Below are 15,505 nucleotides of genomic sequence, written 5' to 3'. Positions count from 1 at the left end.
CCATCTATAAATATAATTTTATTTATTTTTATTTTAAGTTTTAGTTCTTTTAAGTTAAAATTCTCCATCTCTCTAGGTATTATTTTTTGAATGGTGTTAACCTGCTGAAGTTTTGCCAGAATGGTGCCTGGCTGCGTCTGGGTTCGGTGAACTCGAAGACCTGGGACTGGGATATGCCATCTGTCACCATGTATTGTCCCTGATTTAATGGATCCTGGGGTGGTGGGTAGGCTGGAGGAACCGACTTGGAGTAGCTCACACCTGCATCGATGATTGGGGGGAAAAAGAAACAGATCAGTCAAAGAGCAATTGGGTCAATAGTCTTTCTTCGTCATGCTATTGCTTCTTATGACTTAATAACCAGGGTCCCGAACACCAGGGAGACGTGCTAGAGACGGCAAATCTACAGAGGAACGCAGCAGCTGCCTGACCTCAGCTCCGAGGCTGCCTACACTGGACCACGAGGTGAAGATTTGGACAAGATCCATTACTTTTGCATCGGCAGCGTTCTGCCTGCCCTCATGGAAAAGTCCTGTGTGACCGAAGGAGCACAGACATGGCCGGGCCACGTGCACTGGTCAGAGGAAGGTGAACCACCGCGTCATTCAACCCACTTGCAAATTTAACGCTGCTTCCAAGCTTGGCTTTCCCCTCCCTCCCAGCTATACCTGGAAAAGTTTTGCCCCCGCATGCCCCAGTGCCCAGCTCTGAGCAGCGTGACCCTGAGGACCGCCCGGCATCGGCTCCTGCGCTGGAATGGAGTAGAGCTGCTTTGGAGGAAGCCCTACACTGCAGGGACCCACTGCTGCAGTCTGCCTACACAAAGGGAAATTCATGATTTTCTTTAGGAAGGTTTTAGGACTTTTCCATAGGGTTTGTTTTAAATTCACCAGTCTGGTTTCAGCCCAAAGTGGCCGCAATGCAACGCAGAAAAGGCTGATTCTGCACAATCCAAACTGGTAGCAATGGATGGACCGGCAAGGCTACACTTTGAGGATCTAGATGTCTAATTCTCACACAGGTGAGCCACAGCTCCTGTGCAGGACTGGGGTGAGGGGATGCTGCCCTTACAGCTTTCCCATGGAAAAGGTGGGGGGGCTTCAGCAAGCTGGGACCTACACAGCCTGTTGTAAAGGATGGTGTAGAAAGGGCAGCTCCGGGTGACTGGAAGTGGAACAGAAGGGATGCATGTCACCACCAAAGCACAGACCATGGGGCACAGTAACACAGCTACATCTGTATTTCCTTCCCCACAACACCACTGATGAGGGATAATCCCTCCTTCAGCCTCAGAGCAGCGTGACCAGCTGGAATTCACAACTCCAAAGTAGGGCAGGAAGGAGAGAGGAGCAGGGCTCTGGAGCAGGTTGCTGTAAGCTCTGGCCATCTCTGGATCCCTTCTGCTGCATGCAGAACTGCTCTTCCTTCTGCGGGGAGGGCAGCCCCGGCCGTGACGGGTGCAGGCTTCGCACGGGCCATCTCGAGGCCACTGCCTCCCCTGGCTTTAACCGCAGGAGCGAGGCGACTCTACCCAAGCAGATCAGTGTCCTCATCTGGAAAGCGGGATGGCATCACCCACCTACCTCACAGGAGGGTTGTGAAGCTAAATTAATTAATGTTTGTAAAACACTTTGAGATCCTCGGCTGGGAAGGTGCTAGAGAAGGCAAAATACGGTGATTAGCACCCAGGTACCACAGCAAGGTGTGCACAAGAAACGCGACTGTTGGCATTCGGCTGGCGGTTCCTGCCCACACACAGAGACATGCTCGGGGCCAGCGCCGGCGGCACAGGCACAGGACGCTGCACACAGGTGCTACTTACACACAGGGAAAAGCCTCACAAAGTGCACTCACGGAGCTCGTCAGACAACTTTGACATGTTGCTGCGTTGCTATTCAGCACCTCTTTTGGATAGAAACTAAGCTCGTAGTGTGTCTTTACGGAACAGAATTAATTTGCTTCCCCTTGCTATAGACTTTACCAATCAACGGTGAAAATCCTCAAAAGGTTCAGACCAAGGGAGATACTGTCTTGGCTATGTCTAACTGATTTCTTTTTCTTTACAGCAAATACCATCAAATCGTGCAGCTCTCTGTCCACTGCAGGGAGTAACCAAAATCTTTCCTTACAGTGGACAAAACCCACCCTGTGATTCATACTTACTAACCTTTACCAAATTCATCACAGTTAGTATTTCAAATTTATTTGAAAAGATCAACCTGGAGATGTTCTGCATTTGTATCTGCACGCTAGAATAGAGTTACTCATCAGCGAGTTTTCCACTCTGTCTTCCTGAGCTCCTGTCTCCCACAGAAAGGCTGCAGAGCAGAGAGCAGCCCCAGAGTCCCTGCTGCGTGGGGTCACATCTGGCCTGGGGCAGGCCTAGGATACCTGACACAACTTCTGTACCATCCTCACTGTCATCCCCCGGCCACCAGGTTGGATTTACCACGCTGTATGACTGAAGCCAGTGATGTTGCACAAAGGCAGAGCACAGGCCTGAGCCCACCCCTGCCCTACCTCTTCCGTCCCTTCATCTGCTACTGTCCTGCTCCAAGGTGCCTTGCCCCAGTCAGGCCAATGTCTGGCAATGAGTCTGCTCGGGAGGGCAAACCCTAGCCCTGAGTCCATACAGGAGTGTCAACATTCTCCTGGAGGACACCAGCCCTTGGTGCCTTAGCCATTTTTTTCCAGCAAAGACTAGTATAGAATTTTAGCATCTGTAGGAAATTTGGCATCTGGTACAGGTCCCTTCCATGGCTAAAGTTGGGAAATAAATCTTCTTCTGTGTGGTATGTGGTTTGGCTCTTTGACTGACCCAGTGGACCAGGAATTGCTTCAAAGGCAAACAGTCCTTGTGTCACCAAAATTACTAACATTCTATAACACAAAGGAGCTGTGAATCTAAAGCTGCTACTAAGGGGAACACAGCAATTGTTTTTAGCTTTGGAAGGCCTTAAACCACATTGCTTTAATGACATGGCCCAATGGCTTTAGCATCCTGTGGCTGCAGAGTAGCAGTTGGCCTCGTGATGCAGCTGAGCTGGGACAAGCTTTTTATTGTCGCTAAACCAATTTGTGGAGGGCGAACTAATGTATTTTCATCATGATGCAGAAATGCTAAGAAATCTCCCGGATCAGCAAAATGTTATGCACTTGGAAGGCTGAAGAAGTAGAGAAAGGACAGTCTGGCTGATGTCCACTGACATTGATGGAGTTACACTGCAAAGAATGTGATCCATAGTCCGTCTCCTCCAAAAGAGAAAAAGGCAGACTCCCCTGGCCAGATCACTAGCAAACCCCATTCAGTTCTTTCCCAAAACAGCCTTTTTGGTCCATACTCCTGAAAATGTCTGTCCTTGCTTGAAACACACCCATGCACACACTGCCACTTCCCTGAGCAGAGCACCTCAGACCCCCATTCTCACAGTTTTATGTGTGCCCTGTGTGAGGATCTGGGCTACTGGCATTAACACCTAGGCTGGATGAACACCAAAAGCTCCTGGCTGGTTCTGCTTGCATAAGCAGCTGAAGGTTTGCATATTTATCATACTTAACAAATGGCCTAAATGCTCAAACCTGTGGATCACCATGGCATGCAGCATCACCATGTGTGTGGGCATGCAAGTAAAACCACTGTGCTCTGGTGAGTCAGGCTGACAATTCCAGAATGCATTTCCTTGTGACACTGTGAGACAGCACTTTGCAATAGCTCGAGGTGCCTCAAGAATGGCTGTTACACTTTTTTTTTTTTGGACATACCTACGTTCTTGACAAGGTGGAACACAGGAACCGGGGACTTGGGGAAGAAGATTCACCTAATCTGCACATCTTCAAATCCTGAGAAAGAGCAATTCTGGGAAAAAGTCTGGCAGGTTGGTATTTTTCTGTTCTGCTCTGAAGTGGTTAGTTCCCTCATCAGAACTCGGGGCCTTTGTGCAAAATTGTCTCTTGAGGGATATTTTTTTAACATGCAAAGCCATAACTCCACTGCAATTCAAAAGAAAGAAATGAGCAAAGCTCTTTTCCAAGGCAATTTTGGGCTGTGTAGTGAACAGAATTCAAAGCACAAAGGAAAGAATCGACAGATAAGGAATGATTTCTAGACACAGCTGCTGCACAGCCTCGGCAAGGCGTGAGAATGCAGCTCTAACCAGAGGCCAGACTTGGAGCTCCTTCTGCTGGCTCATGCATAATTCTGCACTGTGGCTGCAGCTGCACCGCGAGATGGCTCGGCAGGGCGGGGTGGTGGAGAGCTGCTCAGAATGAGAACAAGAGAACTCCCAGATTTATGATTTGGCTAGACAGAACTGGTAAGAGAGATGCTGCGTTGTCAGTTGAAATCATGTCTTTTTTTAGCACTAGGCAACGTCACTTGAAGTCTTTTGGATTTCTCAGCTCAGAAGAAAACAATTAAAAAGATTTAAGACTGTCTCTTTTTTCCCTTCTAGTTCTTTTTTTTTTCCTGAAGTGTCTCTTCTATTTGAGTTTACAACACGATGTCAGTAGGACTTGAAGATTTAGGAACATGCTCTTAGCTCACAGGCAATCCACATGGACACATGCAGACAGACCCATGTCATACAACAGGACAGCTATATCAGCACTGCCACCTTCCCGAGCTCATACAACACATACACAGAGTACACACACATCTCCTATACACCCCCATGTAAACTTGCCTTACAAGCTCTTTATTCCATCCTCAACATGTAAGATTTTAGCTCATACTTTGATCAGAAGCTACTTCACAGGCATTTCCTCTACCCAGCTGTCTAGGTATCACACTGTGCATTAGCCAGAGTTGAGTGGGGGACAATGACATCAACACCTGCATTCTGCACTGGCTGGGGGGAGACTGCTGGCAGGAAAGGGAGCAGTGCTGCACTAAGGAACCTTCCAGCTCCCTCTGAGCTCAAGAGCAGCTCAGCCAACTTGCATCTTTCAGGAGCCATGCTCAAAAACCCCATAACTTCAGTTTCCTCTTTAATACTGCAACCCCTACACAATATGATTAATTACTCCTGCAATAATGACAAGTTTAAGGTAAAGAAACAAGCAGTACTGTCTGTATGGGTACAGCCCTTTGCCCTTCTTCAGCACATTTCAACAGAGGATCTCAAAGCACTTCACCATGGTTCACTGGGTCACTGTGACGTTTAGGGTTGGCACACTACAGTGTGTCTGGTATTAGCTCTCCCTCACTGCAGCCCCACAGCGAGAGGTGTGGACAGCAGCTGTGAACAGGAACCCTCTGCCTCCAAAGGCAGTCCTGAGCAGCTGTGGACTTCAGCAGTTTATGCTTCTGTGCTGAACTACCCAACTCACATTTTGTCACACTTGCCCAAGAGGAATTTAAGTGGTGCCTTAGCCATGGCTCTTTACATAGCCAGGGATTTTTAACTTCAACAGCTCGGCCCAGGCAGACACTACCAGGGATGGTACTGGTGAGGAGAACATGCCTTTGCTCTCTTTTCTAACCACTAGCCTCACTCCTCTGTTCAGAAGGAAGACAGAGGGAAAAGGGCTGATTGCAGCCTGAGAAATGCAACACAGAAAATAGTCATCTCGGTGTCCTGGATGTTCCCCAGCCAACCACAGTATCTACCTACACACACTGAGGTAACTTGACCTTTCTGAGTCTATTTATCAAGTCTGTTACTGCAACCTTATGTCATTAGACTAGACATTAAGATAATGATTCCTCATGCGATAAGCAAAAGCTAATTGAGGCAAGATGGAATAAATGATACCGTGGCTTTATCAACCAAAGCCAGGTGAAAACTAATTTATCCCATCCTGTGTTTACACAGTCTGCCTCTCCTCCAGCATTCTGCAGACTGATCACAAAGATCACTCCATTGGTTTCACTGATGGAAAGAGATCAGTTCAACCATCCCTGCCCTGAAATGCTGCCCCTTCTGGGGGGCTGGAATCTCAAACATGACATTGATGCTGACATCTGGGCTCTTCAAATGAGGACCATTAACATCTCACCAAAAATCTGCCCTGGAGAAATTGCTCAAAGAGTGTGCCCATTGACGAGTCACTAGTACCATCCTCAGAGGTGTCCCAGTCAACAGTTTGTTAATGATTTGCCTTAGCTTGTAGATCTGACTGGTTTTCAGAGGATACTCCTGACTGCAGCTGGGTTCCTGATGCCTGGAGTGAGCAGCCATCTCTCTGTCCTGCCATCGGTGGGACAGTGCTTGTGGACCCAACGCATGAAGCGCTTGGGTGGGCACCACCAACGCCTGTGCTTGGAGGTTGTGGGTAGGGTCTGGATTTTACAAGCAATGGGGTAAGCCCTGTAATTTCTCTGTGGGGAAACGCCACTGTGAACATGATTAGCTCTTCTTTCACCTACTGCCTATGAAAAAAGGGAAGTGACTCTGATTATCTGAAAATGCAAATACCCCTCTTTGTTTTCAAGGGTTGGTCTATGTGTTGCTCAGGCTCCTGCACTCCCCTGAGGCTATGCCTACATATGTGAATAGGATGGGGAAACATGGCAGGGCCACGTCAATCTTGTTAGCAGGGAAGATGAAATAAAATAGGCTTAAACAGTCAGGAGAACCACGGGAGGTACCTCCAGTCTCTGTTACCTGGTCAGACCCGTCCTTGCCAGCTGGCTGCAGCCAGCACAGGTACAGTAACATGCAGTCACCTTGCTCTGCTGTGCACACTTGCTGGGGAGAACTTGATGTGCACAAGTGTGAGAAGTCAGAGAGAAGCTGTTGCGTGTTTGGGTCAGGGTTTTTATGACACAGCTTGCTGTGAGCTCAAGTGATCAGAAACTAATAAATTAGCAGGAAAACCCAGTGATTCAGACAGTGTTTTAAGGCAGGCCAAAGCAGTTCATGCTGGCTGATGATTTAGCCCCTGCTGGGTTTGCACAGCCAAGTGTTTATGGACAGGTTTAGTGACAGCATCCTTCTCAGCTCAGGGCTGGGGTGATGCTGACTGAATCTGTGCTTCCCTCCTTCTAAAGACCTGTCTAGGCTGAGGGCATCTGCTTTGGGGAAGCTATGCACAGTGCAGAGGGGAATACACAGGGCAGAGAGCACGGCATGAAGGAGTTGGCTCATAGTGTGAGGCTGAAAAGCTCTCCTGGGGCAGGAAACCCTACCAGCTAGCACTAAGGTTATTTCTTTAAATCTGAACAGACATTTATTTTCCAAAACAGAAACATTAGTGGGAAACAGTGCTTTAAGAATGGTGTCTCCTTCTTGGGAGAACCTCTAATACCCTGATGCCCCTGGCTGGCAGCTTCTAGGGATACGAGCAAAAATCCCTTCCATGTGCAGGCTGTTCTGCATGGGGATAGATGTGAGCAGAGCAGGAGACCAGAAACCTAACTGAATGTTTCTGTAGGCAGCAAACACTAATCTTTGGAGGGGAGATTACAAGTGGCCAGTGGAACAGAGGTCACTGATGGAGAGAGGCACTCCAGGAGCCTTCTGTTTCCAGATGCTTAGAAATGGAAAAAGTTCCCTGGATTAACCTGTGTCTACATTAAGGATGGACTGGAGATCCACAGGGGATCCGTTTTCAAGGGAACTTTAGACCTGTTTCCACTGCTTTAGTCAATAATCAGCACAGCTGGAAGCACACCTTGATGCCATCTTCCATGCTGCCCTACTGGCACAGGCAGCACAGGTCCTTGGTGGGGCCTGGACTCTCTGCAGAGGAGCCGCACACTTGGCTGGCTGCAGCCTGTAAAGGACCCTGGTTTTTTTTTTGTGTTTTTTTTTTTTTTTTTTTTTTTTTTTTTGTTGTTTTTGTAAGTCAAGACAAATTTCTCTTGTTATTTTACTATTATTTCTAGGAGACACCACACTGAATTCTATTCCCAGTTACCACACTGACATTGAAGGAAGCTAAAGGGCAGTAACCAAGAGGCAAAATCTTGAACAATCAAAGCAAAAAGAAAACAACAACCACCAGCCCTTATCTCTCTGTTGGTATGGTGCAGAGCCAAGGCTACCCATTTACTGTATGTCTAATGGACTTAAAGAAGGCCAAAAATTAGTTTAATGCTGTTTTAAGGCACCTAGTCTAATATCATTACATTTTACCCAATCCAATAAGTAGTGCAAATACTGGGATATTGCTGAAATCTGTCCTCATGCATCATTAACTCGATCTGGCAGGGAGCCTGGCCCTGCACTCGTGCACAGCGCTGTGCAGGTGTGAGCATCAGGAGGGACCTGCTTCCAGTGGGGCTGACCTGTGCCCCACAGAGGACCCTCAGGTGGGGATCAAAAACTCGTCAAAACACTGAGACTTGTGTTCTCACTTAATCACCAGATAAAGGTTCTACTAGTTTAAAAAGCAGAGTTTTAGGGCTTCTTCTGCTGTTCTCAGCTGTTCTCGCATCTCTCCCTTGCCTGCTGGAGCCAGCAGTGGTTTAAATGCCTCCTCTTCAAACACATGCCAGCCAGCTCAAGAGCAATACTTCTGGGAGGTGTGGTACAACAGTGCATGAAATAAGCAGCAGTTTATACTATTTGAAAAATGTTTTTCTGCTTCACCTCTAACAAAGTTGATTGCATTTTCCATTTCACCTCCTTCACGGCTTTTCTCTCTTGCTTAAGTGTTCTGTGACAGGGGAATTACCATGGTTTCCCATTTAAGAGGTGGAGGGAACAGCTGAGATAATCTAGGAACAAGTCTGTAATAGGCACCCACTGACACAGGAGTAGAGCTCTCGACACGTCAGGCCGAGCTGTCAAGCCCTGCCGTAGCCACTGAGACTCGTCCTGCAAAGTCTGCTTCCACATGAATAAAGAGTTCCACTGAATGCAGTGAAGTATTCCTATTCCTGAAGGGCTTCACTGCTTTCCAGGTATAACTGATGCTCCAAAACCAATGTAAAGCCCTTTCCAATGTTCCTGCTGTGCTGTGGGAGGGCAAAGGTGGCACCCGGTGCCTGCAGGCAGCAACCCCTGGCAAGGGCACACCTGTCTGCCTGCTCCAGCCCAAGGGCTGTGCCTCAGCTTCAGCAGCTCAGCCCCAAATGCCTGCCAAGATCTTGGCAAAAAAATTTGTTGTCAATATCTGTAAAATGCATATGGCAAAGTTCAAAAAAATCAGTCACTAAAAGCCAGCTCTTAGGAATTTCCTCTTCCCTCCTTCTTCCTAGCAGTGCCAGCAGCTCCCTGCTCTGGCAGCCTCGTGCCTCTCATTCAGTTTTGGGCACAAGACAAACCACAGAGTAAGAAAACTAAGAGTTTTCAGCAAAACCTTCAGTGTCAGTACTTAATCAATCTGAGACTGGGCTATGATCACCACAATGTAGGAGAAAACAAACCGAACTACTGCTTTAATGACCTTATTTGTTGTTTTTCAGATTTCAGGTCTGAAAACCAACCAGGCTGTGCTTAACTTGGTGCTGAGGTGTGACTGCACTTCCATCTGACTCGAGGACTTAATCTCATGAAAAGAACTGCCAGTGTTACAACCTAAGCTCGTTCTTCATAAAAGAATTGCTGACTGGTGTGTTAGGAGCTAATGAATTTTACAGTCCGAGAAGCCTAAGATAACAGCCCCTCCTTTTTCATCTCAGAGAGAAAGAGAGAGAAAGACAAAGAAAGAAGACAGAGAGCAATTGCTGTGTAAGATGTAAGTACTGTTAGGCATATTGTATTTGTCAGGATGCAAGTCCAGTGATTTAGGTGGGAATACTGGTAGGCATGCTGAGGCACCTCTGAACTGTGTCACTTAATCGCTGAACAGTACAATTATTAATTAATACCTTAATTAATTAATAATATAATTAACTGAACAGCAAGTAATAATTTAAACTCATTTTCTCATGACCATCATGCAAGTCAGGGTCTCTAATTTTCCAGTTGGCATCACTCCTGTGGTTGCTCCCGTGCTGAGGGACAGACATGCAGGTGGTGAGTGCGACTGACCCCGAGGTGGTGACAGCGGCTGGGCCCCCCCGAGACAGGGTGTGCACACTCTGAGCTTAGAAAATCTGGCCAGGAGAGTTTTTAGAGAACATCTTAGAAGACAACATAGGAAGTTAGTAGAGAGGAGAAGACTAATGACAATGGAGAGACACAGCAAACCAAGGAGTTTACAGTTGGCCTGGCAAACCACTACTGGACCAGCAAAGCCAGTAGACAACAAACAGGTGAGGCAGGAAGCAAAGAGCTCCCTTAACTTCTGAAAAAAAACCCCAATGCCTGTACAGAGTGGGGACAAACCTGCCTGGAACTGACCTGAGCCAAGCATTGACGAGTCCTCTCAAAACCCATATATAGGCCTAGTTGTGCCATGGTACTTTGGTAAGAAATCAATATGTCTATGACATTGTGAAGCTTTGTAGAACCTGAAAAATGACCTCTCTGACTTTCCCTCTTTGTTCAGTATTCCCGAACCTGTAGCTGCAAGAGTTATTGCAAGAGACAATTAACACTGGCTGCTTCGCCAGTTGAGACTCTGCCTAAGACCTGGCATGGCATTGATTAGTTGGCTGTAGCCTGCCTGGGTGGGGAAATGAATCTGACATTCGAGAGATATAATGTCTTTACTAGGACACTTTATTTCCTAGAGCTGATGCTACTGTGCTGTCCTTAAAAAGTATCAGGTAGCCCCAGGAAACAAGAGTGTCCCCTTTCCGGAAGCAGGAAAGGGGTATCTCCCTCTCCAGTTCCAGAATTTTAGCCATCTTTGTTTTTTTGCTAATGGGAGACTTTGGGAATTAGCAGAACCCCTACACACCTCCGCACTCACTCCCATTTCAGCCTGAGATAAACAACTGAGATTTCTGCCCCCAGGGACAGCTTCTGGACATCAGACTGGAGACACAAGATCAAATTCATCTCTGGTGCAATTCCACTGGCTTCAACCACATTAGACCAGAGATTAATTTGGCCCACAGATACATTAAGAAAGGATACAAAGCACAAACGGTATTTTATATAAAAAGAGAAAGGAGAGGGGGAAGTTCAAGGGGACGCTGGATCCTAACCCAGCAGGATTCAGCCCAGCCCACTCCACCCTCACATCACCAGGCACAGTGCGTGTTGCCGGTTACCTTTTTGCTTACTGACTTTCTTTACTGTCATTGCCGCTTGCCGCTTTTGATTTTCAGAAATTTCAAAGCCTGGAAAAGGGAACACGGCAAACACAATTCAGAAGGTTGTTTACAAAACCTCATTTTCTTTTGGGGAGGGGAGAGTGCTCTGCACTGTTTGGCAAACACAGGATGCCCTAGGTGGCCAAGGGTCACCCAGGTATGGGCAGGTATTCTACGGAAAAGCAACACTTTGTTGCAAGGACAGGCCTCTTTATAATCTCACTTGTGCAGGGGCTGTATGAAAAGTAAGATTAGACCCATTATTATTTATACAGTACCATAAATATGCCCAGTGCTTTACAGCTGAGCAACAAACTGAGCCTGACCTGACACTGGTTACAGTCAATTTATGGGCCGATGTGAGGGAAGGGTGTCACAACTGGTAAGTCACTGTCTTTGCTGCCCTCCCACCCTGCGTGAGACATGCTTAACCAGAGCAGAATGATGTAGCCAGGACACTCTGAAGTCAGATGGCCAAAGACTTCCCTCTCCCACATACCCACAGAGGTCCAGGCTTGAAGCTATGGGTGGAATTTGTTTATTGAGGGCCAAAACCAACAGTAACTGATTGGAAAGAGACCTGTTTATGACTATGAGAGCCACCAAGGACATTTCAACAAGGTTGAACTGTAATTCTACTACAAAAAATATGTGGGCTTCTCCACCCATTGGGGCTAAATTAAGCATTACCAACAATCTCCTTTCAGATTCATTTCCATATTCCTCACCTATCTTTTCATCTTCTTTTACCATCTTCCTTTCTTCTCTGAAAGCTCTAAGCCATCGTAACTTCTCCTCCAGTTTCTTGGCAAAGAATAAGTGCATTTCCTCAGTCTCCTTGTTGTGAAGTTTGAAGGCATTCTTCATGCTGACATTGAAGTCATCATCTCTTCCATCTTCTATATCCACCACTTCGTATTTATCCATGTCTATGCGCCCTTTGTAATACAGAATATCTCTTCGTATCAGATCCTACAGAGAGAAAAGGAGAGAGGGTTGACTGTAAGATACTTACGGAGCCTGAGCTCAGCAGGGAATTCCTGGGAGAGCTGAAGAAAAGAAAGAAGTAATGGTGAAACCTGGTCAGATTCTTTGAACCTCACCTGCTGTGAACACATTTCTTGCTGGCCAAACAAACAGGGTAGATCACAAGCACAGAAGAACAAAACACCCATCCTCATGCTGCACAAATTTCCTTGTAGGCATGAAGAAATGTCTCTGAGTAGGGAACATACTTCCATCATTTTCCATGAAGGAAGGTTGTGTTCCATAGCTTGAGAACCACAAGACCCAGGCCGCTGGCCTGATGGGATTCCTGTGCTGCCAATCAGGCTGTGTACAAGCATAAATCTAGAGAAATCAGCTCGGGCACGTCTGGCAGCAAGATCTGTTTTCCAAACACATTCTCAGAGTCAGGGGAGATAGGTCTCTGCCCCTTCTCCTTGGAATCCATTTCCCATTCATACACAGCTCACTGGTGGGAAATCACCCTCATTCTCAGGTCAAAGCACTCCTAACCTGTCTCTGTCTCATTACACCCTGGATTTAATTTCTTGATCCAGCTTAATTTTTTCCTTTTTCCCTCCTGGATGTTTATAACCGTTTTCAACTAAACCTGTTCCTACTCATCTCCTTTCTTAGCTGATTATTCAGCAACAGCTCATTTCTCTACGCTGGGAAGGGAAAAGTAAATTCCCCTTCATTATCAGTTTCCCAGAGCTCCTCTGAGCACACCCCCAGCTCCAGGGCTGTTTGACAGGCCCAGCGCAACCTCCGCTGTGTGCCGGCGGCGCGGTGTGTTGGCTACCATCAACCCCCACCAAACCACAGCGAGCACGCGTTCCCGGCAGCAGGGAGGTGGAGGTGGCACTAAAAAACTCTGCTTTGAGATCTGTTGTGTCAGCTGCTCAATCATACATGTGAAACTGGATGCTGACAAACTCTAGTAAAAAACCAAATCATTTCCATTTTCCTCCTTACCCTCTTCCTCCTTATTTTGGCTTTGCCCATCAAATTTTGCACTGCCTTTACTTGAACTATTCCTGATTTATACTGCACTAAGAGGAGCAGTGGCCTCACATCTCTGTGTCTTTAAAGGAACAGATGACAAAAGGTGATCACCAGAAAACAGAATGTTAATTCTGCAGTCACGACCACATGAGGTGATCCAAGTTTCAAGGTACACATATTTAAACCACCAAATTCAGCAACACACAGGCAAAATTCCCTTCCTCTAACCACTCTCAAAAGCCAATACTGAGGTGTCTTAAATCAATTTAACTTAAGTATGTTTTGATTTTTGAGAGTGCCCTAATGATAAATGCTATGTCAAGGGATTCATATAAGAGGAAAAATGGAATCAATGTGCAGCATTTATTTACTCAAATAATATTTAGCAGTTTTTTAAAGATGAGCAGTAGGTATTATTTTAAACAAATTAATCTTGGAAAAGAAACTCTACTCCTTGATTTATTTAGCAAACTAGCTCATGGATCTGCCAGACAGAATTACTCTCATGAGGGAGTAACTCTCACTGGCCAGAAGCTTGTAGCTTTTAAATCCTGACTCTTTCCTCTGGAATGCTCTGGGCAGGAGGGAAGTTCCATTAACAAATATCTTGTACAAATACCTTCCTCTAGTGTAGGCTTTGAGTAGTGATGCTGTCTAATACATAAGAAAAGGGTATTTCAGGCTGAATAGGCAATAGAAAATCTTTTATGTTTTGTCCTAACTTGGGAAATTGCTTCTTTCCCTCTGTGCCCGGGAAGTGCTGTGGAAAGGCTGTGAGCATCACATGGAACCTGATCAATCAAATCAATACCACACACTGTGCTTAATGTGAGTCTGGGGCTCGTTCTTGGAAATAGCATTTATCTTCACCACATTCTCAAAAACACTTGATACCAAATCTCACAGGAACAAAGATGTGCTCCTTAAATTAGCTGTACAGGAGCCATTCTCCTTCCCACTTCTGCTTAGAACTTCTGAAACACAACCCCAACAGACTGTGCTCGTGAGTGACATGGGTGAAGATGGATCCAATGGACTTTTCCAGGCAATTTTCATTACTGTGTTCATAAAGGCATTGCAAGAATACATAGGCATGACCCTCCTTCTCACCTGGCTCTGAAAATCCCATGCTCTGTGCACTGGTTTTTTCCTTACACACACTAAATACATTTTCCCACTCTTATCTCTCCAATATTGATTCAGAAAACATTATGAGCTATTTTCAACAGCTAATGCCAAGTGAATGCTTTAACACCTTTGTGCTGTCATTAAACTTCCAGAAGGCAATCCATGGGGTTTGGACGTGTCTGACTGAGCTGCTCCACACATTTTCCCTCCCAGGCTGTGGCAGGAGCTGTCGCTGCCTCCCGCGAGGCTCCCGCAGAGCGTTTCAGCGGCTCCTGTGCTTCACAGGTGTTGCTGAGTATTGGATGTGAAGATAACAGTGTTGCCTAGGAGTTACTGAAGGAGCAACAAGGAGATAATGGAATCCAACAAGTGCTTCTGGAAATAAAATGGCCCCACAGAGTACTGTTGGTGAAATGCACTAGCAGGAAAGAACCAGCTCAGCTACCAAGTCTGTCTGCAGAGAACATGAGGGAGAAACACCACGGTTTGTCCTTGAGCGCTGAGCAAGCACAGGGGCAAATGAGGGAAAGGCAACAAGCACAAACCTCCTGTCTGCCACTGTTACTGTCACTTAGACAAGAAAGTTCAATAATGACTCTAGAAGAAATGGATCATCTTTTCTCCCACTGCCCCCACAATGCGCTGCAGTGCGTTTCCTTCACAGTCCCACAAAAGAAGGACCTCACTCATTGACCATACACTCCAGCACTGGTATCCTGAGTTTGTAAGAGCCACTTTATTTTTCTCAGAGTGGTAAAGCACTCTTGGTGACTAGCACATTTCTGCGCATGGAGGACACTTTGTACACACCTGGTTCCAGACAGTCCAGTCCAGCAGATTAACAACTATGACTGGATAATGCCATTTTTAATGGCTAGGCATTTCCTATTATCACTGCTCAATTCTTCTTGACAACACTCAACAAATGAATTCCTGATTGACTCAATTTTAACACTCATAACATGGGAAGCAGAATAAGCATTTGATCTGTGAGTATTTTATCACACCACAGCGCCTGAAGAATAGCAGATACGTCTTAGCTCCATAGTGAAGCACAGGCCTCTCTGAATGGCTTACAGTGTAACTGGGCTCAATAAAATTTAGGTATTCATCTGAGCTACATGAGAGACAGCAAACAAGGCCAAACCCTTGTTTTAAGGAGCTTTCTATGTATGTGGACAAGAGAACAGAAACTGAGTGAACACAGGCTGTGAAGCAATACTGTTTGTGTGCTCTCTGCTGGGTGCAGCCAGGAACCTGCAGAAGAGAAATGAT

General features: G+C 46.3%; 1 protein-coding gene across 2 annotated transcripts in view; it reads right to left on the bottom strand.

Annotated features, from left to right (window-relative positions):
• Nucleotides 1–11: 11 nt before the first annotated feature.
• Nucleotides 12–15,505, bottom strand: part of ARHGEF9 (Cdc42 guanine nucleotide exchange factor (GEF) 9) — a 112,712-nt gene continuing 97,218 nt past the window's right edge. The window contains exons 7-9 of one of the 2 annotated variants that reach the window (XM_009077216.1): nt 11,821–12,064; nt 11,051–11,119; nt 12–261 (exon numbers count right to left, since the gene is read on the bottom strand). In XM_009077216.1, the coding sequence (XP_009075464.1) occupies nt 80–261; nt 11,051–11,119; nt 11,821–12,064 (495 nt within the window). In that variant the 3' untranslated portion in view covers nt 12–79. Of the gene's footprint in view, nt 262–10,686; nt 11,120–11,820; nt 12,065–15,505 lie in introns of those variants that run through there. The other variant, XM_009077215.1, reaches the window with a different exon arrangement.

Source organism: Acanthisitta chloris, unplaced genomic scaffold (genome assembly GCF_000695815.1).
Source record: "Acanthisitta chloris isolate BGI_N310 unplaced genomic scaffold, ASM69581v1 scaffold29796, whole genome shotgun sequence".
In the NCBI taxonomy this organism is placed as follows: domain Eukaryota; kingdom Metazoa; phylum Chordata; class Aves; order Passeriformes; family Acanthisittidae; genus Acanthisitta; species Acanthisitta chloris.
This window is presented reverse-complemented; position numbering and strand designations above follow the sequence as displayed.